Source organism: Lissotriton vulgaris, chromosome 2_1, assembly GCF_964263255.1.
Source record: "Lissotriton vulgaris chromosome 2_1, aLisVul1.2, whole genome shotgun sequence".
In the NCBI taxonomy this organism is placed as follows: Eukaryota; Metazoa; Chordata; class Amphibia; order Caudata; family Salamandridae; genus Lissotriton; species Lissotriton vulgaris.
The window spans coordinates 1,330,695,470-1,330,717,844 of NC_141687.1; the positions used below are offsets into that span (position 1 = coordinate 1,330,695,470).

Sequence of the window (22,375 nt, forward strand, 5' to 3'; positions counted from 1 at the left end):
AAGTCTCACATTAGCACTTGCACCCATGCAATAGTGCAGTGTTCTAAGCAAACCTTTGCCACCGGTCTACTAACTGAACTTCTTCAGAATGATGCACCCCAATTCAGACAGCTCAATAGCTGCTACAGAAGAGGGCCATCAATCTGATTCCATCTAGATTTTCATTTTATAAAAATCACTTTTAGTTCAAAATACCTTCTAGGTTTATCAAGGTTCTGGGATTTTCTGTTGTTTGAGGCAGAGGACTCTACAGTTGTGAACCATGTCTGGAGTGATAGCAGCATGGTTTCCAAAATCTACCATTGGATCTCACTGTGGAATTTTTACCTTGCAGATCTGAATGAGAAGTTAATTTTTTATCAGTCCATTGATTTTGCTGTTGTCATATTGCCAAGTATAGACTGTGGGGAAGCTACCAACATGTGACGGTTAGAGAATTCCATTTCAGAGGTACTGTTTATTTCAGATTATATTGTCATCTCCATAGTAAAAACAAACTGGGGTTGGTTGGGTATGTTCATGAGAAGACCTATAAGACATTGTTTTCCATCAGCTCTGCACAAATATGTCAAGACTAATAACTGACTTTAATCTTTTATCCTCAAACTGTTTTTAAAAAATATTTTTGCTTTAAAGGGCTACGATAACACTGAGAGCAGCGTTCGCAAAGCTAGTGTCTTTTGTCTGGTAGCAGTTTACTCAGTAATTGGAGAAGAGCTAAAGCCACATCTCGCCCAACTTACGGGGAGCAAGGTATGATATAACTTCATTGTATTCCATGCATGTATGTGCTTGTTTTATATTTTAAAAGGGTATCTAAATCACCTTACAGTTATGGCAAAGAACTGTTGTTTACTGGGAGTAATGGTGCAAGGTGGTTCTTCGAAGAGTCATTCTCTGGCAGCTTGTAAATGCCTACTCTAAGTGGACATTTACTGTTTTGTGAGAAAAATCCAGAAAAGGACTATGTTTAGTATGTATTTATCCACGTAAACTATTTTAAAATAGTTAGATAGTAGTTATGCTTACGACATATTTTCGTGAACATTCATAAACAATACACTATTACTGGACGTCTCTGCTGCCTTTTACGCAGTCAACCTTATCGCTCTTGTATGCATCCTGTAGTCTTGAATGGAATTCCCCAGCATGATCCTTTGCTGGTACTCCTATATTCCTACTACCTTTATAACAGGCACCTGTTTGTTCACAGGGGGAAACCTCATGGTCCTAAAACATCCCTATCACCTGGGGAGTCTCCCAGGATTCCATATTTTTCCCTGTCAACTTCAACCTCTATTTTGAACCGCTTGATACACTACTCACAGCTAACACCATCAAGATTCACAAAACTATACTTGAAAATCTCCTCTGCTTTACAAATAGAGTACCTTGAGCACTGCCTGCACATCATCCACACCTGGCTGTCCAGCGCCACCCTGAAGCCAATCCAGTAAAGACAGAATTCCTGTTATTTGCTAAGAAAAGCAATCAAGATACAGCACAAACCTGTGTCATGTAACCTGAACCTTGACAGCTACAAACCCCAACATTCACTGAATGCCAAATCCCTTGGATTCACCCTGGTCACTAACATCGCCCTCAAGAAATACATTGTCAAAAAACACAGACAACGTGGTAATAGCTCTCTCTTCTAAAGGACGTGAAACTGTTTATTCCGGAAAGCCATTTTCAGAACTGCTAATCAAGCCCGCATACTCTCACATTTGGGAGATAACACCCTGCTCCATTGCCTCCCATCTCCACCCTAGCTCCATGTAAAGGCATCCGACACGGCACTGTACGTCTGATCCAGGGCCTAAAGAAATATGATCACACCACACCCATCTTGATGGCACTCTATTACTCTACATGGCAGCTCTCATCATATTCAAAACTAGCTGCATCATTTAGATAGCCATGCACCACCGTTTTTCTTTCAGATATGCTCACCCATGTCTAGTGGTTCTAGTTACACCCTGAGCAAGGACGCCATCAGACTGCATAATAAGAAGTTTAAAATAAATAATAAAAAAGGCATCTGGTCTTTTTCTATCTATGTACCCAGAATATGGAACAACACAACAATCCCATACCCATCAGCACTGACCCAACATTGCTTCAATTTATGAGAGTTGAAGAAGCACCTCTTAAGAGAGCACCACTTGACAATGCATTAACAGTCCAGAAAACAGCTACTCCTCCCATCACTTGTTTACTTTATTCTAGTCTTTGACCCTGTACAGCTCTCGCCTGCTTTTTGGCTAGATTTGCACAATATAATCACCACAGCCATACTTACCTATAATATATCTGCTCATGCACAAAATCGTAGAATGCATTTGTAAATGTTAAATGTAGAATGTTAGAGACAAAATTTGTAAAGAAAACATGTACACAGATAGAACATCAACTCTCTTTTATCCATATCTAATTATTATTTTGCAGTTTACCCCCTGAACATATTTAGCAACTGCAGTATTATTTTTATGAGTCCCTGATTAAGGAGAAAAAGCTGCCAAGGGTGGCTGTTCCCTGAATGAAAATAAGACTGTTTCTTTGGGTGTTCCAGGAAGTGCGCTACCCTAGCATGCTAAGCAGATCAGTTAGCTAGTTAAATGTGCCCATCAATATAGAATGAATATCTGAATACACTGCTGCCTATTACTGTTTGAACTTTAGATCACAGTTGTCTTGCTTCTGTCAATGTATGTTGCCTTCAGCCACTATTCGCTTTGATTTCTTCATGAACTTATGTTTTTTCACTTGCTGTTGTCCAGTTTGGGTGAGTTTTCTCCTTTTTTCCCCCCTCTTATCCGCTTCAGTTCTTGTGCCAATAGACCGTTTGCGATGTTAGTCTACCAGACTCTCATCCTATTAACGTGATGGCATTTTTCCAAAGTGGCCATTGCAAGGAAAGGATAAGACTGTTGAAACACATGTTGAAGAAGACATTAAGGTCTAAGTGGAGGGCTTCGCCTACAGTTTATGACCGGAAAGTCTCAATCTGATAAAGCCTAGCCGCAGATTCCTTACCTTACAATTCTCCCCAGCCGCCAGACTGGATCCAGAATTTTTTGGGGCAGTACCCCTGCGCGTCAGAACCGGTTGTTGTGCGACTCCGTACCAATGTCGTCCATGAATGTGACATCACCAGAGTCCATATAAGCCTCTCCCCTTCGCACTGTTGTCCTTTTCTTCTTTTCCACGCTTACAACGCAGATCCGGAGAAGCTGTTACCTCAGGTAGTTTGTAGGCTCTTTGACGTTTTATTATTGAAGCAGTGGGCTTTTTGTATTTTAACCTTGTAGGTTTTGTTGGCGGCAAATGTCATCCACGGACCCTCACTCCATTTGTATGTGGTGCTTGGGAGAGCCAAAAACAAAGGGAGGGACGAGCTGGGCTGATTTTTTTAACCAGGAGGGCATCGGAACAAAAGATCTCCGCTAAAGAGTCCCTCTGTGGGTGCCCGTCAGGTATTGCACCGCCTACCTGAGGAGGAGCAAGCCCATATGATGAAGCATGACACCTAGCTTGCTGGGTGTGTGAGGGCTTTAGTTCCAACAAGGAGGATTCCCCTCCGGTGTGCCTTCACCCACTTTTGGTTCACCCCCTTCCCCCACTTTTTAGCCTCCTCTACTGGGGAACTGCGTACCTTTCTTTGTTTAGGTGCTTGGGAGAGCACCATGACTCCGAGGAGAGCGACTCCTGTCTTTTACTTCGACGAAGTCACTGTGGGAACATTGGATGAAGCTCCTGTTGGCGCGGCTCTCACAGTCACTGCATGGTCCTTTCGCGAGCCTGGTCCAGGAGCTGTTTCAGTGGACATCACACTCCATCGTTGTCCCATGGTAAGTCTCGACACAGGCAGTCGCAGATTCTCCCTGACTTCACCGCGCAGAGGATCCGACTTTTATGCCTCCTCCTCTTGCCGGTTGAGGACTGCGTGCACAAGTTTGCTCCACACCTCCCTGTTTACCCCAAAACCCGGGAGACTCTGACCCAGAAGGGAGCATATTATTGCTCTCTGCATGCCACATTTGGGTCTTTACCTTCATCTAGAGCGCCTTCCTGCCCCAAGGAGGTGAGTGGTGCTGCGGCTGTCCACACCAGTGAGTTTGCCCTGGATTTCAAATAGGTAATGATGGTCGACTCCGTCTCTGCACGGATGTACAGCCCTTTGGGGTTCCTACCTTCTGCGCTTGTATCAGATCACCAGACTCCGACGACAATGTCGGCAGCGCCAATCAACACCTTGCCACTTACCCTCTCTGACTTCGAGGCGTCACCAACTTGGTGGTGGTAGACTTCGAGTGAAGAGCAAATTTTACCGCCTAATCCAGAAACCCTTCTTCCTCTTTCTGTGGAAGGCTCCAATCTTTTTTCTTCTGAGGAACACTGTTTAGGAGGTGATGGGGAGGAGTCGGAATTTCTGCACCCCATATCTGATTCTGCTCAGCCTCCTGTGGAGGATAGCTGGCTAACTAAACTGTGTGAAGCTAGTGGATTCCCCAGCCTCATGCCTTCTTTCCCCTCTTGGTCTTGCTACAGTGGCGAGTTCCTTACCTTAGAGTTAATCCTAGGTGTCAGACTGGATCCGGAAGTTTTTCGTGCCGGTAGGTGGTGGTGATCAGTGGCCCCGAAGTGACGTGCACGGTGTCTATATAGTTGCCACCCCAGTGCACCGACGTCAGTGCTTTTCTTTCAGCACCAGTCAGCGCAGATCCGGAGAAAGGAGAAAACTGCCCCCAGTGATTTTTTAACTGACTTTCTCAACTTTTTGTCAAAGTCTTTTTGAGATTTTTCTTTGGTGTGGCAGGACGCCACCTAGGAAGGCCAGTTTCAAGCCCTGTGGCGCCTGTCACCCACAGATTTCAGTGATGGACCGGCTCCTTGTTTGCCTCTGTTGCTTTGAGCACGACCACGACTTGAAGACCTGCACTGACTACCCTCAGGCGTTCACTGTAGGTCACAATAGGCCACGAGCACCTTCAGTTCGCAGTACTCCCTTTCAGCCTTACCAGCACCCCTTTGATGTTCAGCAAGGTGATGGCGGTGGTCGCAGCTCAACTGTGGAGAATAGGGGTGCCAGACTTTCCCTATCTCAAAAACTGGCTGTTGAAGGGAGCTCAACCCAAAATGTCGTCTCTCACCTCTAGGCTACGATAGACCTCCTACATTCACAGAAGTTCACTATCAACGTACCGAAGTCACACCTGACTCCCTCTCAGATGCTCTCGTACATCATAGCTGCAGTTTTGGGCTTATCCTATTTGGCGGCGAGTTCATGATATTCTGGATGTGATACCCATGTTTTAGCCTCTAGCCTGGATTTCTGTAAGACTGAGGCTGCTGAGTCTCATGCCTCCTCCATCCTGCTGGTGACGCATGGCAGATGACATATGTGGGCTCTGCAGTGGAACCTGAAGTTCTAGTGAGCGCAGCATCAGAGAAATCACTACGACCTGGTCCAGATCTTGGAGGGGACTGTGAAAGATTTGCAGCAGTGGCTAATGAACTGCTAGTGGTTCACAGCCAGAACCCTCTCCCTTCCCCAACCAGATCTCACAGAGTGTCACTCCTGGGATGGGGCGGCCATCTGGAAGCGGTGAATGTCAGATTACTTTGGTCTCCGGCAGAATACGTGCTCCACACACCGACCTGTTGGAGCTCAGAGCGATCTGATTGCCATTGAAGGCCTTTCTACCCTCCATCAAGAGAAAGCTGATGCAAGTGTTCATGAACAACACCGCCACCATGTTGTACTACAACAAAGAGGGCGGGGTGCCGTTGAGAACCCTTTGTCAAGAGACCCTGCGGGGCCTTTCCCTGAAACTCAAGGTGGACGAACTTAGCCATCGATGCCTAGCGGATCACGATTGGCGTCTCCAACTGAAGGTGACTCAACGTCTCTTTCAGCAGTGGAGTGAGACTTGGTTAGATCTGTTCGCCACTGTCCAGAATGTGTAATGTCAGGAGTTTCCAAGGCGGCACTTGCTCGAAGATGCTTTGAGTCTCGAGTGGAGCTCAGGCCTCCTATACGCATTTCCGCCCATACCACTCCTGCCCAGAGTACTCAAGAAGATCAGGCATGAACGGGCAGAAGACATCCTTGTGGCATCCGAATGTGCATGGAGAGTCTGTTATCCCGATCTACTGAGCATGGTCATCGATCCTCCGATCTGGCTGCCCCTTTGGGAGGATAATCTGTCCCAGCAGCAGGGGAGAGTCTTCCACGCCGTTTTCTTGCGCAGAGATTGAGCATCGGCAGTTGATAGCTTTCGACCTTCCTCCCGGAGTCTGCATTATTATTCTGGCAGCCAGGCATCCTTCCACCAAGACGGGATACACCTTCCGTTGGAAGGGATTTGTATCATATTGTACAGAAAAGTCCATTGATCCACTTTCTGCCTCTCTTTCTGATATTTTGCTTTCTATTTTTACCCTTGCCCAGCAGGGCTCTATTTTGGGTTCTCCTATGCTCGGTCTGCCTTCTTGCGGCTGTCTGATGACCAACCCTCTTTAAGTCTCCTATTGTAAATAGATTTTTGAAGGGCCTTGTACATATGTCCCCTGCTTCTCCTTTTATTATCTTTCAATGGGACCTTAATTTGGTCCTCACATTCCTGATGTGTACTTCTTTCGAGCCTCTGTGCAATGGACACCTTTTCTCATGGTAATCTGCCCAGAGGGTGAGCGAGCTGCAGACTTTGCCTTCCAGGCCTGCCTTTTTCTCAGTTTACTGTGACAAACTGGTGCTTCACACTAGGGCCTCTTTCTTGCCAAAAGTGGTCCCACCATTTCATGTGGGCCAATCTGTCACCTGGCCCATCTTCTATGCTCCTCCACATCCTTCCAAAGCAGTGGGGAGTGACCCCACCATCTGTACCCAAAAAGAGCGTTGTCATTCTACCTTGGCCACGCACGAAAGTTCCTGGTGGACTACCAACTCTGTGGGGACTAATGGAGCAACGAAGGGTAGGGTGGTGCTGAAGCGCACCATCTCTCGATGGATCATATACTGCATCAAGATCTGCTACACATTGGCAAAGAAGCTGCCTTCTGAAGCCTTACATGCTCATTCCACCAGAGCTAAAGCTGTGACCACTGTGTTAGCACGTGTTGTTCTGGTCCTGGATATATCTCGGGCAGCAACACGACCATCCCTGCACATGTCCACTAAACATTATTGCCTGAACAGTCAAGTCCGTGGGATAGACACGTCGCCTGTTTGGTCGTGCAGGACTTCCTAGTTTAAATGCGTCCGCAAACTCTCCTACGGGACTGGTTTTGCTTGGGTATCAATTCAAAGGTAAGGAATCTGCGGCTCGAAGCCTGTATCAGATAGACAAGTTACTTACCTTCGGTAATGCCTTATCTGTTAGAGAGACTATCTAGCCACAGAATCCTTACCAACCCGCCCATCCTCCCGATCTGCGAATGAATTTTCAGCGATAGGGATTTCCTCTTTCAGGGCCCTACTTTTGACACCAGTGGTCAGTGTTCTTCGTTTGTTCAGTGCTCCTGACAAGTAATGTCACTAAAAGAAACTGATGTTATTGCACTGTGGTGGTGCCTATATAGGCACTGCACACATCACTTCAGACGATGCCCTGCGTAGCCGAACAACTCCACCATACCAGCGAGCAGAGGTACTGCTCATGAAAAACTTCCAGATCCAGCCAAACGCCTGGGGATAATTCTGAGAGAAGGAATCTGCTGCTATATAGAGTCTCTTAACGGATAAGGTGTTACCAAAGGTAAGTAACTTGTTCATTGCAACCACTCCGAATTCACTTTGGTATTGTAGATCAATAGCAGCATTTAAAAAAATCTTTGAACCAGATTGAGCTGGCCTGTAATCCAAAACGCCAACGTTGTGCAATAGTGTAGAGCTTTTTTGCTTTCATAATTTTTATAAGGAAAGATGACAAATGACCTCCAGTACACACTGCTTCTCTTAAAATCTTTATAGATGAACTCCACCCACAGATATTAAGATAACACCCTCATATGTATCAGTTCAGTGGGAAGATTTGGCAGTCAGACCCATTCACCTTTGCTTAGAGTACAATAAAAATGGATTGTTTGTAGAGACAAAGTACAACTTAAAGAAAGCTTAAGAATGTTATCAAAGCAAGGTGACTAATTTCCTCACTTGTAGCTAGGCTGTACCATATGATCCTTGTGTTTGGATCTGTCTTTTGTGGCTCGCAAACTGGGAACCTAGTATTTTAAAGTAATATGGCCATTCTCTTGTTTCCTGTCGGGAGACAGATGTGGGCAGGTAAGTGTTCGCAATACGCGACTGAACTACCCGGAACATTTCATTTTAGAAAAATATAGAAATTTTGTATACCACCCATTTCCCTTCTTCATCTTTACTGTACATTCCATTGTTTCCAGCTTTGATCTTTTGCATGCACATAGTTGGGCCTTTTTTCAGTGAGCATACACTAGTCACTTGCAGAGTCCACTTTTGGACCTATCACGTTTCTCTACCTCCTCTTCTTCCCTCCATTACTGTATCATACTAATAGTGCCGCGTTTCCTTCCTCGGTATTACTCAATAATTGCTACTCTGGGACGTCGCGTTTCTACCTTTTGAATACACAGTCATTCTGATATTATATTTAAAACTGAAGGCAGGGTACCTAAATCTGTACCAGAATCTTTGATTCCTGTAGTAGTGATGGCTAGCCTCACTATTCTTTGACAGTTTCTCTAAATACATGCAATATTTCCCATCTCCAAAAATAGGATGTGTTGAATGAAAAAGAGGGCTTAGATCAGTGGTACTCATATAGGGCCCGAGGGCCGCCAGCGGCCCGCCAAGCCTTCCCTGGCGGTCCCCGGACCTTGCAGACATTATTTGCATTTTCATTAAAGTGTGTCAGCAGACACTGCATGTTGCAGCAGCCCAGCCCGACTAAGAGAGACTCTGCTCTGTGGGGGCCAAGCAATTCCAGTGCAGTGATTGTCAGAGTGGAGCTGCAGGGGCCTGAGAAGAGGTGTAATATAACAATACTTTATTAATGGTCTTTTAAAGACCTGAGAAGTACTGTATGTGCGCGTGCCGGGGAAGCTGTCTCAGCCCGGGCTGCACACATGTAGGGTGAGGTGACAGGGGTAATCAACCTTTATCCCGCATTTTTTTTCCCGCGGACTTTCAGGCCGCATACTATTAATCCGCAATGTCATTCATCCCGCAAACCATCATCCCACATTTTTTTACAACGCATGTGCTTTTATCACACATGCATTTACAACGAAATACGTTGTAAAGGCATGTATGGTACATGCATTTGCGTTGTAAACGATGACGATGACGAGAGAGGTAAGGGGGTTTGGGTTAATTTTTAAGGGTGGGGGTCGTGATGGGGTAGTGATGGTGTAGTGTTGTGTTAGTGTAGTGTAGAGTTGTGGTCGTTGTTTAGTGAAGGGTCGTGCTGGGGGAAGTGTAATAAGGGTTAGGGTAGTGTTGTAGTGTTTGTGTAGTGTAGGGTCATGCTGGGGGTAGTGTTTTAAGGTTTTGGGTTGTGTTGTAGTGTAGGGTCATGCAGGGGTAGTGTTTTAGGGTTTAGGGTAGTGTTGTAGTGTTTGTGTAGTGTAGGGTTATGCTGGGGTGTAGTGTTTTAGGGGTTAGGGTACTGTTGTAGTGTAGGGTCATGCTGGGGGTAGTGTTTTAGGGTTTTGGGTAGTGTAGTATAGGGTCCTGCTGTGGGTAGTGTTTTAGGGTTTTGGGTAGTGTTGTAGTGTAGGATCATGCAGGGTTAGTGTTTTTGGGTTTAGGGTAGTGTTGTAGTGTTTGTGTAGTGTAGGGTCATGCTGGGGTGTAGTGTTTTAAGGTTTAGGGTAGTGTAGTGTTTGTGTAGTGTAGGGTCATGCTGGGGTGTAGTGTTTTAGGGTAGTGTTTGTGTAGTGTAGGGTCATGCTGGGGTGTAGTGTTTTAGGGTTTAGGGTAGCGTTGTAGTGTTTGTGTAGTGTAGGGTCATGCTGGGGTGTAGTGTTTTAGGGTTTAGGGTAGTGTTGTAGTGTTTGTGTAGGGTCATGTTGGGGTGTAGTGTTTTAGGGTAGTGTTTGTGTAGTGTAGGGTCATGCTGGGGTGTAGTGTGTTAGGGTTAGGGTAGTGTTGTAGTGTAGGGTCATGCAGGGGTAGTGTTTTAGGGTTTAGGGTAGTTTTGTAGTGTAGGGTCATGCAGGGGTAGTGTTTTAGGGTTTTGGGTAGTGTTGTAGTGTAGGGTCATGCAGGGGTAGTGTTTTAGGGTTTAGGGTAGTGTTTTAGCGTTTGTGTAGTGTAGGGTCATGCTGGGGGTAGTTTTTTAGGGTTTTGGGTAGTGTAGGGTCATGCAGGGGTAGTGTTTTAGGGTTTAGGGTAGTGTTGCACAAGTTACTACTTGTGTAACGATATATCTGTAAGAGACATTAGTTAGTGATAGATTCCTTACCTTAGAATATCCCCAGGCGTTAGACTGGATCCGGAAACTTTTGCGTAGCAATACCCCTGCGCGCCGGTAGGCGTCGTCTGCGGCTCCGCGTCCGTCGTCGGCGTCGTGAGCGCCGGGATGACGTCGTCGGAGTACTTAGACGGCGCCCATGCGCGCTGACGTCAGTTCTGATAACACAGCTTTTCCGCGCCAGATACGCAGAGCCATGATAGAACTAACACTGGTGCCATGAAACTAGGGCCCTGAAAGGGGATGACCTTAACCCTAGATATCGGTTCGCAGAACGGGGAGGATGGGTGGGTCGGTAAGGAATCTATCACTAACTAATGTCTCTTACAGATATATCGTTACACAAGTAGTAACTTGTGCATCTGAAAGAGACACGTTAGTGATAGATTCCTTACCTTAGAATAGATACCCCAGCAATACCAACCCCGGTGGTGGGTCTGCGAACCAATATCACACCAGAAAGTCCTAGAGGACGGAACGGCCAAAGAAGCCATCCCTCCGGACTTGACTGTCCAGGCAGTAGTGTCTTGCGAACGTGTGCAGCGAGGCCCACGTAGCCGCCTGGCAAATGTCCTGCAGGGGGACACCGCGGCCCAGGGCAGTTGTCGTTGCCGTGGCCCGAGTGGAGTGAGCCCGCAATCCAGCTGGGGGCTCCTTCCTCGCCATGGAGTAACATGCTTGGATACACAAGATGATCCACCTAGAGATGGTCCTCTTGTGCACATCCTTTCCCTTCTTCGCGCCCACGTAACCAACGAAGAGTTGGTCATCCACCCGGAATTGGCGTGTGCGATCTAGGTAGTAGGAGAGCGCACGTTTTGGATCCAGACGGTGGAGCCTCTCCTCCTCTTTCGAGGGATGCGGAGGCGGAAAGAAGGTGGGCAAAGTGATGGACTGCCCGATGTGGAAGGCCGTGACAACCTTGGGCAGAAAGGAAGGTCGTGTACGTAACACCACCTTATCAGGATGAACAGACAGGAAAGGTGGGGAAGAAGAAAGAGCCTGGAGCTCACTCACCCTCCTGGCAGAGGTGATGGCAACCAGGAAGGCCGTCTTTAGAGTAAGGAGACGAAGAGGGCAGTTATGAAGCGGCTCAAAGGGAGCACACATCAGATAGGTGAGAACCAGATTCAAGTCCCACTGGGGCATCACGAAGGGAACAGGAGGGAACATGTGCGTGATGCCCTTCAGAAATCTACTCACAATAGGGGACTTGAATAAAGAAGGCTGATCTGGTAGCCTCAAGAAGGCTGATAGAGCAGAAAGGTACCCTTTAAGAGTGCCCAGAGCAGAGCCCTGCTGGGCAAGGGAAAGAAGAAAGAGCAGCACTTCCGAAAGGGGTGCAGAGAGAGGATCCACAGCCTTTGCTGTGCACCATGCCACAAATCTGTTCCACCGGCAGGCGTATACCGACTTTGTGGAGGGACGCCTGGCTGCCAGAATGATATCACAGACTTCGGGAGGCAAGTCAAATGGCCTCAACTGCCGCCGCTCAATCTCCAAGCTTGTAGGTGGAGACTGGACAGGTTCGGGTGCAGGACCGTCCCCTGCTGCTGCGACAGAAGGTCCTCCCGAAGAGGCAGACGAATCGGGGGATCGACTGACATGCTGAGTAGCTCGGGATACCAGTATCTTCGTGCCCAGTCCGGAGCCACAAGGACGACCTGGGCCCGGTCGCGCCTGATCTTCTTCAGCACTCTGGGCAGAAGTGGTATAGGCGGAAAGGCGTACAACAGACCGCAGCTCCACTCGCGACGAAAAGCGTCTCCGAGCGAGTGCCGCCTTGGAAATTCCAACGCGCAGAACTGCTGACATTGCGCGTTCTCTTCTGTGGCGAATAGATCTAACCAAGGCTCTCCCCACTGTCGAAAGAGACCTTGCGCCACGTCCGAGTTCAGACGCCATTCGTGATCCATCATGCACCGGCGGCTGAGTTCGTCCGCCCTGGCATTCAGAGAGCCTGCCAGGTGTTGAACCACCAGGGTCACGCCCTGATGTTCCAGCCACTGCCAGAGGCGCAGAGCCTCCTGGCAGAGGGTCCACGACCCCACACCGCCCTGTTTGTTGCAGTACCACATGGCGGTGGTGTTGTCGGTGAACACTTGCACTACGCTCCCCCTGACAGAGGGGAGGAATGCCTTCAGTGCAAGACGAATCGCCCGCAGCTCCAGAAGGTTGATGTGGAGCCGGGACTCCGCCGGAGACCAGAGGCCTCTGATCTCCGCCTCTCCCATGTGGCCTCCCCAGCCCTGGAGGGACGCGTCCGTCACAACTACGTGCTCCGGCTGGGGTAGGGAGAGGGGTCTGCCACTGACCCAGTCGCGGTCCGTGAGCCACCACTGCAGTTGCTTCGCAGTGCCCTCTGAGATCAGGACATGATCGGACAGGTTGCCCTGATGCTGGGCCCACTGAAACTTCAGGTCCCACTGCAGAGCCCGCATCCGCCACCTGGCGTGACGCACCAGAAGGATGCAGGAGGCCATCAGCCCCAGAAGCCGCAGCGTCAACCTGACCGAGACCCGGGATAACGGCCTGAAGACAGGAATCAGAGCCTGAATATCCCGAACCCGCTGTTCGGGTGGGTAAACCCGAAACTGCGCCGAGTCGAGAACCGCTCAGATGAAGAGGAGCTTTTGAGAGGGACACAGGTGTGACTTCGGCACATTGATGGAGAACCCCAGCAAGTGCAGGAGGTCGGCCGTAGTCTGGAGGTGGCTGACGACTGTCTGGGGCGAGCCCGCCTTCAACAACCAGTCGTCGAGGTAGGGGAAGACTGATACCCCCTGCCTGCGCAGATGGGCTGCGACCACCGCCATCACCTTCGTGAACACCCGTGGGGCGCTGGCAAGGCCGAAGGGGAGCACGGTAAACTGAAAGTGCTCTTGGCCTACCATGAACCGTAGGTAACGCCGGTGGGCCGGCAGGACGGGGATGTGGAAATAGGCGTCCTGCAAGTCCAACGCTACCATCCAGTCTCCTGGGTCCAGGGCAGCCAGGACCTGAGCCAAAGTGAGCATCTTGAACTTCTCCGTCCGGAGGAAGCCGTTGACGTTCCGCAGATCCAAGATAGGGCGTAGGCCCCCTTTGCCCTTCTTGGGTACCAGAAAGTAGTGGGAGTAACAACCACGTCCTACTTCTGGCCCAGGAACGCGCTCGATGGCCCTCTTGGCCAAGAGGGCCGAAACCTCCTCTTGCAGAAGTTGCAAGTGATCCCCCGACACACGGTGGTATTGAGGTGGCATGGATGGAGGGGATGACTCGAAGGGGAGGGAGAAGCCCCTTCGGACAATTTGCAGCACCCACCTGTCCGAAGTGACTGTATGCCCGTGGGAGAGGTGATGGCGAACCCTGCCTCCCACAGGCGTCACATGGGCCTGAAAACTCGGACTAGGAAGGTTTTGAGGCGGGGGCTGCTGAGGGAGGTGTGGACTGGCCTCGCCGCTGGCCCTGACCACCGCCACGGCGGTTCCCACGTCCGCCACCGCGTTGCTGAACATTCTGCGGCGTGTGGCTGACGGTCCGTGGTGGGGCGCCCCTTCCGTGGCCACGAAAGGAGCGAAAGGCACCCGATTGCTGGCGTGGGGCCGTAAGGCCCAAGGACTTGGCCGTGGCCCTGGAGTCCTTGAAACGTTCCAGCGCATGGTCTGCCTTTTCGCCGAAGAGGCGACGGCCATCAAACGGCATGTCCAGGAGGGTGGCCTGGACATCGGCCGAGAAGTTGGCGGACCTCAACCAGGCGTGGCGTCGAACCGCCACCGTCGTTGCCATCGCCCTGCCCAGTGAGTCCGTGGTATCCAGCCCACACCGGATAGAAAAGCGTGCCGCATCTCGGCCGTCCGCAAGGGTTTGGCTGAGTTTAGCCCTGACCTCCTCAGGGCATTGTGGCAGCACCTCCGCAACCGTGTCCCACAGAGTGTGGGTGTAGCGGCCCAAGAGACAGTTGGTGTTCACAGACCGTAGCCCTAGGCTCACAGACGAGAAGACCTTCTTCCCGAACTGCTCATATCTCTTGGATTCCCTGTCGGGCGGGGCCGACGGGAATGCGGTTTGGGAGTTAGAGGCCTGGATGACCAGGCTCTCGGGGGTGGGATGGGTGGACAAAAAGCATGGATCGCCCGGTGCAACGGCGGTAGCGTCTGGCCACGTTCCTGTCCACAGGGGGGCCTGTGGCGGGCTTGGACCAAGTGCCCAGAAGAACGTCACACAAGGCCTCATTGAACGGCAGGAGGGGCTCCGCGGAGCCGGACTGCGGTTTGAGGACCTCGGTGAGGAGATTAGTCCTCACGGCCGCGACGGGGAGCTGAAGGCTCAGGGCCTTAGCTGCCTTCGTCAACACTACGCTGTAAGCAGAACCCGCCTCCGAAGCCACAGTCGGGGGCAACGTAAATCCAGTGTCTGGCGAGGTGTCAATACCACTGGCCTCCCCAAGCTCATATGTCCAGTCCTGGTTTGACTGGCAATCACGTGCCAGAGGGTCCTCGGACCCCTCCCACTGCTCCTCGTCACCTGGCTCCTGGAGACCAGGATCAACAGCCAGGGCCTCCTCGTGGAGATAGAATTCTCCAAAGGCCGTCGGAATCGGCGCCCAGCGGCGCCCTTCTGACTCCTGAGTAGGACCGTAGGAAACATTGGGGGCGGCAACCACATCGGCTGCCGGGGACGACACCCGAAGGGACGGCGCCGGTGAGGTCGTAAGGTCGACCGGCGAGGTCCCGGATCCGGAGCCGGATCCAGCGAGGTCGCGCGGCGCCGGGACCGAAGTCGCCAGCGGCGCCGGGGCCGAAGCACCCGACGTCGTCGGGGCCGAAGCGCCCGACCCGGAAGGACCTCCAGACGGAGCCGATCGGCCCGAAGGCGCCACGGGAACCGACTGAGGAGGGAGGGCCCTCATGGCCATGAGGTACCTCTCGACCTCCTCCTGCGACGCGCCGTGCCCAGGGACCCAAAGGTGTGGGGCAGGCGGCGACGCTTGCGACTCCCGCGGAGCCGCGTGGGCGGTGTCGCCCGAGTCCCCGGCCGCATCGAGCGAGCGTCGGGGCGGGTCGGAGGACCGATGGTGTCGCTCCGACCTCTCATGCCTCTTACCTGAGGACTTGGAACCAGACGATCGGTGTCCACTTCCGGAACGTCGATGACTCCGACCTCGCGACCTGACCCTCGACCTCCCGTGGGACCGGGACCGGGACCTGGAGCGGCGCGGGGCCGAGTGCCTCAGCTCGAGACGCTTGCGGGACCGCTCCCGCCTAGCCTTCGACGTCAGGGCCCGGCAGTCGGCGCAGGTTCGATCGTCGTGGTCGAGGCCTAAGCACTTCAGGCACCGGCGATGGGGGTCCGTGACCGACATGAGTCGGCCGCACTTCGAACAAGGCTTGAACCCGGGCATCCCTGGCACCGATAGTCAAGACAGTCGACTAAGAGAAGATCAAAAAGGATCAAAATTTTTCAGTCAAAAAGTGACTGGGGGTAGAGCTCCTTCCGGATCTGCGCTAGCTGGCGCGGAATAAAGAAGAACTGACGTCAGCGCGCATGGGCGCCGTCTAACTACTCCGACGACGTCATCCCGGCGCTCACGACGCCGACGACAGATGCGGAGCCGCAGACGACGCCTACCGGCGCGCAGGGGTATTGCTACGCAAAAGTTTCCGGATCCAGTCTGACGCCTGGGGATATTCTAAGGTAAGGAATCTATCACTAACGTGTCTCTTTCAGATTTAGTGTTTGTGTAGTGTAGGGTCATGCTGGGGGTGCAGGGGTAGTGTTGTAGGGTTTAGGGTAGTGTTTTAGTGTTTGTATAGTGTAGGGTCATGCTGGGGTGTAGTGTTTTAGGGTTTAGGGTAGTGTTGTAGTGTTTGTGTAGTGTAGGGTCATGTTGGGGGTAGTGTTTTAGGGTTTTCGGTAGTGTTGTAGTGTAGGGTCATGCAGGGGTAGTGTTTTACGGTAGTGTTTGTGTAGTGTAGGGTAATGCTGGGGTGTAGTGTTTTAGGGTTTAGGGTAGTGTTGTAGTATAGGGTCATGCTGGGGGTAGTGTTTTAGGGTTTTGGGTAGTGTTGTAGTGTAGGGTCATGCAGAGGTAGTGTTTTACGGTAGTGTTTGTGTAGTGTAGGGTAATGCTGGGGTGTAGTGTTTTAGGGTTTAGGGTAGTGTTGTAGTGTTTGTGTAGTGTAGGGTCATGCTAGGGGGTGGTGTTTTAGGGTTTAGGGTAGTGTTGTAGTATAGGGTCATGCTGGGGGTAGTGTTTTAGGGTTTTGGGTAGTGTTGTAGTGTAGGATCATGCAGGGGTAGTGTTTTAGGGTTTAGGGTAGTGTTGTAGTATAGGGTCATGCTGGGGGTAGTGTTTTAGGGTTTTGGGTAGTGTTGTAGTGTAGGGTCATGCAGGGGTAGTGTTTTAGGGTTTAGGGTAGTGTTGTAGTGTAGGGTCATGCTAGGGTGTAGTGTTTTAGGGTTTAGGGTAGTGTTTGTGTAGTGTAGGGTCATGCTAGGGTGTAGTGGTTTAGGGTAGTGTTGTAGTGCTTGTGTAGTGTAGGGTCATGCTGGGGTGAAGTGGTTTAGTGTAGTATTGTAGTGTTTGTGTAGGGTCATGCTGGGGGTAGTGTATTAAGGTACTGTTGTAGTGTTTGTGTAGGGAAGAAAGGTGCTTTATGGTAGTGTTGGGGGGTCGTGCTGGGTAGTGTAAATGTAGAAAAGGGACTGTGTGTCAAGGGTGGGTGGTGCAGGGGTACTACATTAGAGTATAGGGTAGTGTTACAACTTTTACAACGAGTATGCCTTTAACATGCAGGCCTTTACGTTGTAAAGGCATGCGTGCTAAAGGCATATTAGTTCTAAAAGTTTTCGTTCTTTTAATTTGCGGACTAATAGTACATGCAGGATTATTTTTGCGGACTGATGGTATGCGGGCTGTTTGTCTGCGGGACAAAGTCATATATTCGTGACAGAGGGAGGCAGTCAGGGGGAGACAGAGGGAGGGAGACAGAGAGAGGGAGACAGAGGGAGGGAGAGGGAGGGAGACCGAGGTTGACAGAGGGAGACAAAGAGAGGGAGACAGAGGGAGGCAGTCGGGGGGAGACCGAGGGAGGGAGACAGAGGGTGACTGAGGGAGGAAAAGGGAGAGAGAGGGTGACGGAGGGAGGCAGAGGAAGGGAGACAGACAGAGGTAGGGAGACGGAGGAAGGTAGAGAGTGGGAGACAGAGGGAGGGAGACAGAGGGTGACAGGGAGGGAGGGAGACAGAGAGAGAGAGAGAGAGAGAGAGACAGAGAGAGAGAGACAGAGAGAGGAACAGAGAGAGGAACAGAGAGAGGAACAGAGAGAGAGACAGAGAGAGAGAGACAGAGAGAGGGAGACAGAGAGAGGGAGACCGAGAGAGGGAAGGAAAGGGAGAGGGAGGGAGACAGAGGGAGAGAGACAGGGAGGGAGACAGACAGCGGGAGACAGGCAGAGAGGGGGACAGATAGGGAGGGAGACAGATAGAGAGGGAGACAGATAGAGAGGGAGACAGATAGAGAGAGAGACAGAGAGAGAGAGAGACAGAGAGAGGGAGACAGAGAGAGGGAGACAGAGAGAGGGAGACAGAGAGAGGGAGACAGAGAGAGGGAGACAGAGAGAGGGAGAGAGAGGGAGACAGAGAGAGGGAGACAGAGAGAGGGAGACAGAGAGAGGGAGACAGAGAGAGGGAGACAAGAGAGATGGAGAGAGACAGACAGCGGGAGACAGATAGAGAGAGGGAGACAGACAGAGAGAGGGAGACAGACAGAGAGAGGGAGACCGACAGAGAGAGGGAGACCGACAGAGAGAGGGAGACCGACAGAGAGAGGGAGACCGACAGAGAGAGGGAGACCGACAGAGAGAGGTAGACAGACAGACAGAGAGAGAGACGGATAGAGAGGGAGACGGATAGGGAGGGAGACGGATAGGGAGGGAGACGGATAGGGAGGGAGACTGAGAGGGAGGGAGACGGAGAGGGAGGGAGACGGAGAGGGAGGGAGACGGAGAGGGAGGGAGACGGAGAGGGAGGGAGACGGAGAGGGAGGGAGACGGAGAGGGAGGGAGACGGAGAGGGAGGGAGACTGAGAGGGAGGGAGGGAGACTGAGAGGGAGGGAGAGAGACAGAGAGGGAGGGAGAGAGCCAGAGAGGGAGGGAGACTGAGAGGAAGGGAGGGAGACTGAGAGGAAGGGAGGGAGACTGAGAGGAAGGGAGGGAGACTGAGAGGGAGGGAGGGAGACTGAGAGGGAGGGAGACTGAGAGGGAGGGAGGGAGACTGAGAGGGAGGGAGGGAGACTGCGAGGGAGGGAGGGAGACTGAGAGGGAGGGAGGGAGACTGAGAGGGAGGGAGGGAGACTGAGAGGGAGGGAGACAGAGAGGGAGGGAGGGAGACAGAGAGGGAGAGAGACAGAGGGAGACAGAGAGGGAGAGAGACAGAGGGAGACAGAGAGGGAGAGAGACAGAGGGAGACAGAGAGGGAGAGAGACAGAGGGAGACAGAGAGGGAGAGAGACAGAGGGAGACAGAGAGGGAGAGAGACAGAGGGAGACAGAGAGGGAGGGAGACAGAGGGAGACAGAGAGGGAGAGAGACAGAGGGAGACAGAGAGGGAGAGAGACAGAGGGAGACAGAGAGGGAGGGAGACAGAGGGAGACAGAGAGGGAGGGAGACAGAGAGGGAGGGAGACAGAGAGGGAGGGAGACAGAGAGGGAGAGAGACAGAGGGAGACAGAGAGGGAGAGAGACAGAGGGAGACAGAGAGGGAGAGAGACAGAGGGAGACAGAGAGGGAGAGAGACAGAGGGAGACAGAGAGGGAGAGAGACAGAGGGAGACAGAGAGGGAGAGAGACAGAGGGAGAGGGAGACAGAGAGGGAGACAGAGAGGGAAACCGAGGTAGACAGACAGAGGTAGACAGACAGAGGGAGGTAGACAGACAGAGGGAGACAGACAGAGGTAGACAGACAGAGGGAGACAGACAGAGGGAGACAGACAGAGGGAGACAGACAGGGGGAGACAGATAGAGGGAGACAGATAGAGGGAGACAGATAGAGGGAGACAGATAGAGGGAGACAGATAGAGGGAGACAGATAGAGGTAGACAGATAGAGGTAGACAGATAGAGGTAGACAGATAGAGATGGAGGGAGACAGAGGGAGGGAGACAGAGGGAGGGAGCGACATAGAGAGAGAGAGAGAGAGAGAGAGAGAGATGTGTGTATGCCGGGTCTGGTGGGTCAGTGGACAAAGGCGTCTGCTGCAGGAACCTGTGTTCAGCCCCATGGTCACTGTTTTTTTCCTTCTTTAGCCCCGCCCCCTCGCTCTCTGACCATGCCCCCACCGGTGCGGCCCTCGGCCCCAAACAACACTGTAAATTTGGCCCCGAGAGAAAGTTTGTGAGTACCCGTGGCCTAGATAGTATTGCACGTATTGCATTGTAGTCACAAAAGAGGATGTTCCTCCAAGAGTATAAGACCCTGCATAAGATGACAGCAAGCAGGATTGTGATGGAGCCCAACAAGCAATCCAGTTGCTTTGTGTTGACTGCCCTCCTTTTTTGGATCTTAGAACCATAGCAGTAAGGGGGATTCAAATTCTTGCACAGCCTTTAAGAAAGTTTCCCTTTTGAAGCCATTGGACTGCTTTCTGCACCCGTGGGTTTTATCACAATAGCTATTCATTTGCAGGCTCTGCTCAATCCCGTTTTCTTATTGTCAGCTTCTGCTAATCTCCACAAGAATTGAAAGGAAGTACCATAAGTACCTGCTTTGGATCCAGTGAAAATGTGCTGTCCCCTGCCGATGCTTTAGTGGTGGCTGAAGTTCCTGAACAGTCAGGGCATGACAACTCTGCAGATAGAGAAAGCTGCAGATTGGATTGGCTAGGAAAAAAAGCCTTTCCTGCATCCAAGACACTGTAGTGAACCTTTTTTCATATCTTTGTTCTGCAAGCCCACAGATGCTACACCTGACTCCCCAGAGGGTACATTTCTTTGGAGCCATCCTGGATACGGTGTGCTTATGGGCCTTTGCTCCAGATCAACAAGTCCAGGACATTCAGGCTATGATCCTCTGACCTGGGTCTCAGTGAAGATAGCTCTGAGGATTCTTGGTCTACTGAGCTTCTGCATCCTGCTCACCGGCTATGCCAGATGGAATATTCCAGATCTGCATTAGATCTGAAGTCTCAATGGGCCCAGCACTACTGTATCTTGTAAGATTCCACCGAGGGTTCTGAGGAAACTGTAAAAAGTCTGCAGATGTGGGTGGCTGACCGCAGTAGGGCCAGCAGCAGACATTCCCCTCACCCCTTCCCCACAAGGAGTAGATGGTGGTGATGGATGTTTCGCCACTGGGCTATAGAGGTCCTCTGGGAGAATTGGAGATCAGAGAACTCTGGTCTTTGGTGGAGACTCGCCTCAATATTAATTTACCAAAGTTCCTGGTGATTTGCTTGGCATTGAAGGACTTCTTGCCAGCTATCTAAGTGAGACTGGTGCTGGTTCTCATGGACAACACCACTTATATATTTTACTGCAACCAGCAGTGTGTGTTCATAGTTCTTCTGCCAAGAGGAACCATGGAAATGCCCTGATAACTCATGCAGGTCTCTGGACCTGCTTGGGTTACAAGGGCGTTTCCATGATCGCGAACCATCTGGCAGAGTCTTTGAACGCCAGGGTGTACAAACTAGGCTGGTGACACCTAGAGGATCACAAATGCCAACTCGACCAGGAGGTGGTGAATTGTGTTTTCCAATGATGGGAAGAGCCCTGGCTTGACCTCTTCCCCACCACAAAGATTAGTCGGTGTCAACACTTTTTTGCATTGGAGTTCCCAAGAAAGTTCTGTCTGAGACACATTCGGCCTACGGTGGAGCACAGGACTCTTGTATGCTTTCCTACTGTTGTCTTTCCTACTCAAGTTCTAAAGATCTTAAGGGTTTACAACATATGTTTCTGCCGAAGCCCGTTGTGATTTCACAGTGGGGCTCAAATCTGGTCCGCACTTTCCTAATGTGCACCCCTTTTGAGTCAGTACCCAGTGTCCATTTCGCCTCTTGACCTTGTCTCACTTATTGATAATATCAGTACATCCTGAGTTAACTTCAGGTCTTCTTGCTCCCAACTACTTTATACAACCTTTTTTTCTAGGCAAACTTGCGTTAATAACCTCAGCTGCATTCCTACCGAGGGTTGTGACGCATTTCATGTTAGATAATCTCTCACTCTTCTGACATTCTTCACTCTACCTCATCCTTCGAAAGAAGAGGAGAGATTCCGTTGATACAACCTCAAAAAGAGCATAAGCTTTTACATCGAATGCACCAAGGACCATCAGGTGGATGATGAGCTCTTGGTCTGGTTCTCTGGAGCCAAGAAAGGTAAGGCGGTGCATAAGCAGACCCTATCACGATGGATAGTCCTTTTTCTTATGCTCTGCTCAGCATTTGCTAAGAATCAGACTCCAGAAAGTGTGAGTGCTCATTGCACCAGAGCTAAGACTGCTACTAATACATTGTCACATGGAGTGCCTTTCCTGAATATCTGTCAGGCTGCTATGTGGACATCAGTGCACACTTTCATTAAACACGATTGCCTCGACAGTCATGTACATGGGATGGGCATTTTGATAATTCGATCTTGCAGGATTTTCTGATCTGAGCCATGCCAGCCAGCCACCTTAAGAAGTTCTGCTTTGGTATCTATTCACAAGGTGAGGAAACTGCAGTTAGAAGTATCCATCAGAACTACAAATTACTTACCTTCAGTAATACTTTTTTCTCATGGATGTGCTTAGATAAGTACCCAAATCTATAATTCTTGAGGATTACGTTGTTGATGGACTTGTGCAAGAAAACCTGTGTTCGAGGCATGTGGGCTGCTGAATTCATATCTGTGCATAGATCGCCGCCTAGTGTTGGGTACGGATGATCGCACATTGT

The 22,375-nt window shown here is 50.9% G+C and overlaps 1 protein-coding gene across 2 annotated transcripts in view; it reads left to right on the forward strand.

Annotated features, from left to right (window-relative positions):
- Nucleotides 1–22,375, forward strand: part of CLASP1 (cytoplasmic linker associated protein 1) — a 1,635,412-nt gene that overhangs the window by 1,564,445 nt on the left and 48,592 nt on the right. For both annotated transcript variants that reach the window (XM_086957100.1, XM_086957101.1), the window contains one exon: nucleotides 637–753. In XM_086957100.1, coding sequence (XP_086813226.1) covers nucleotides 637–753 — 117 coding nt within the window. The remainder of the gene's footprint in view (nucleotides 1–636; nucleotides 754–22,375) is intronic.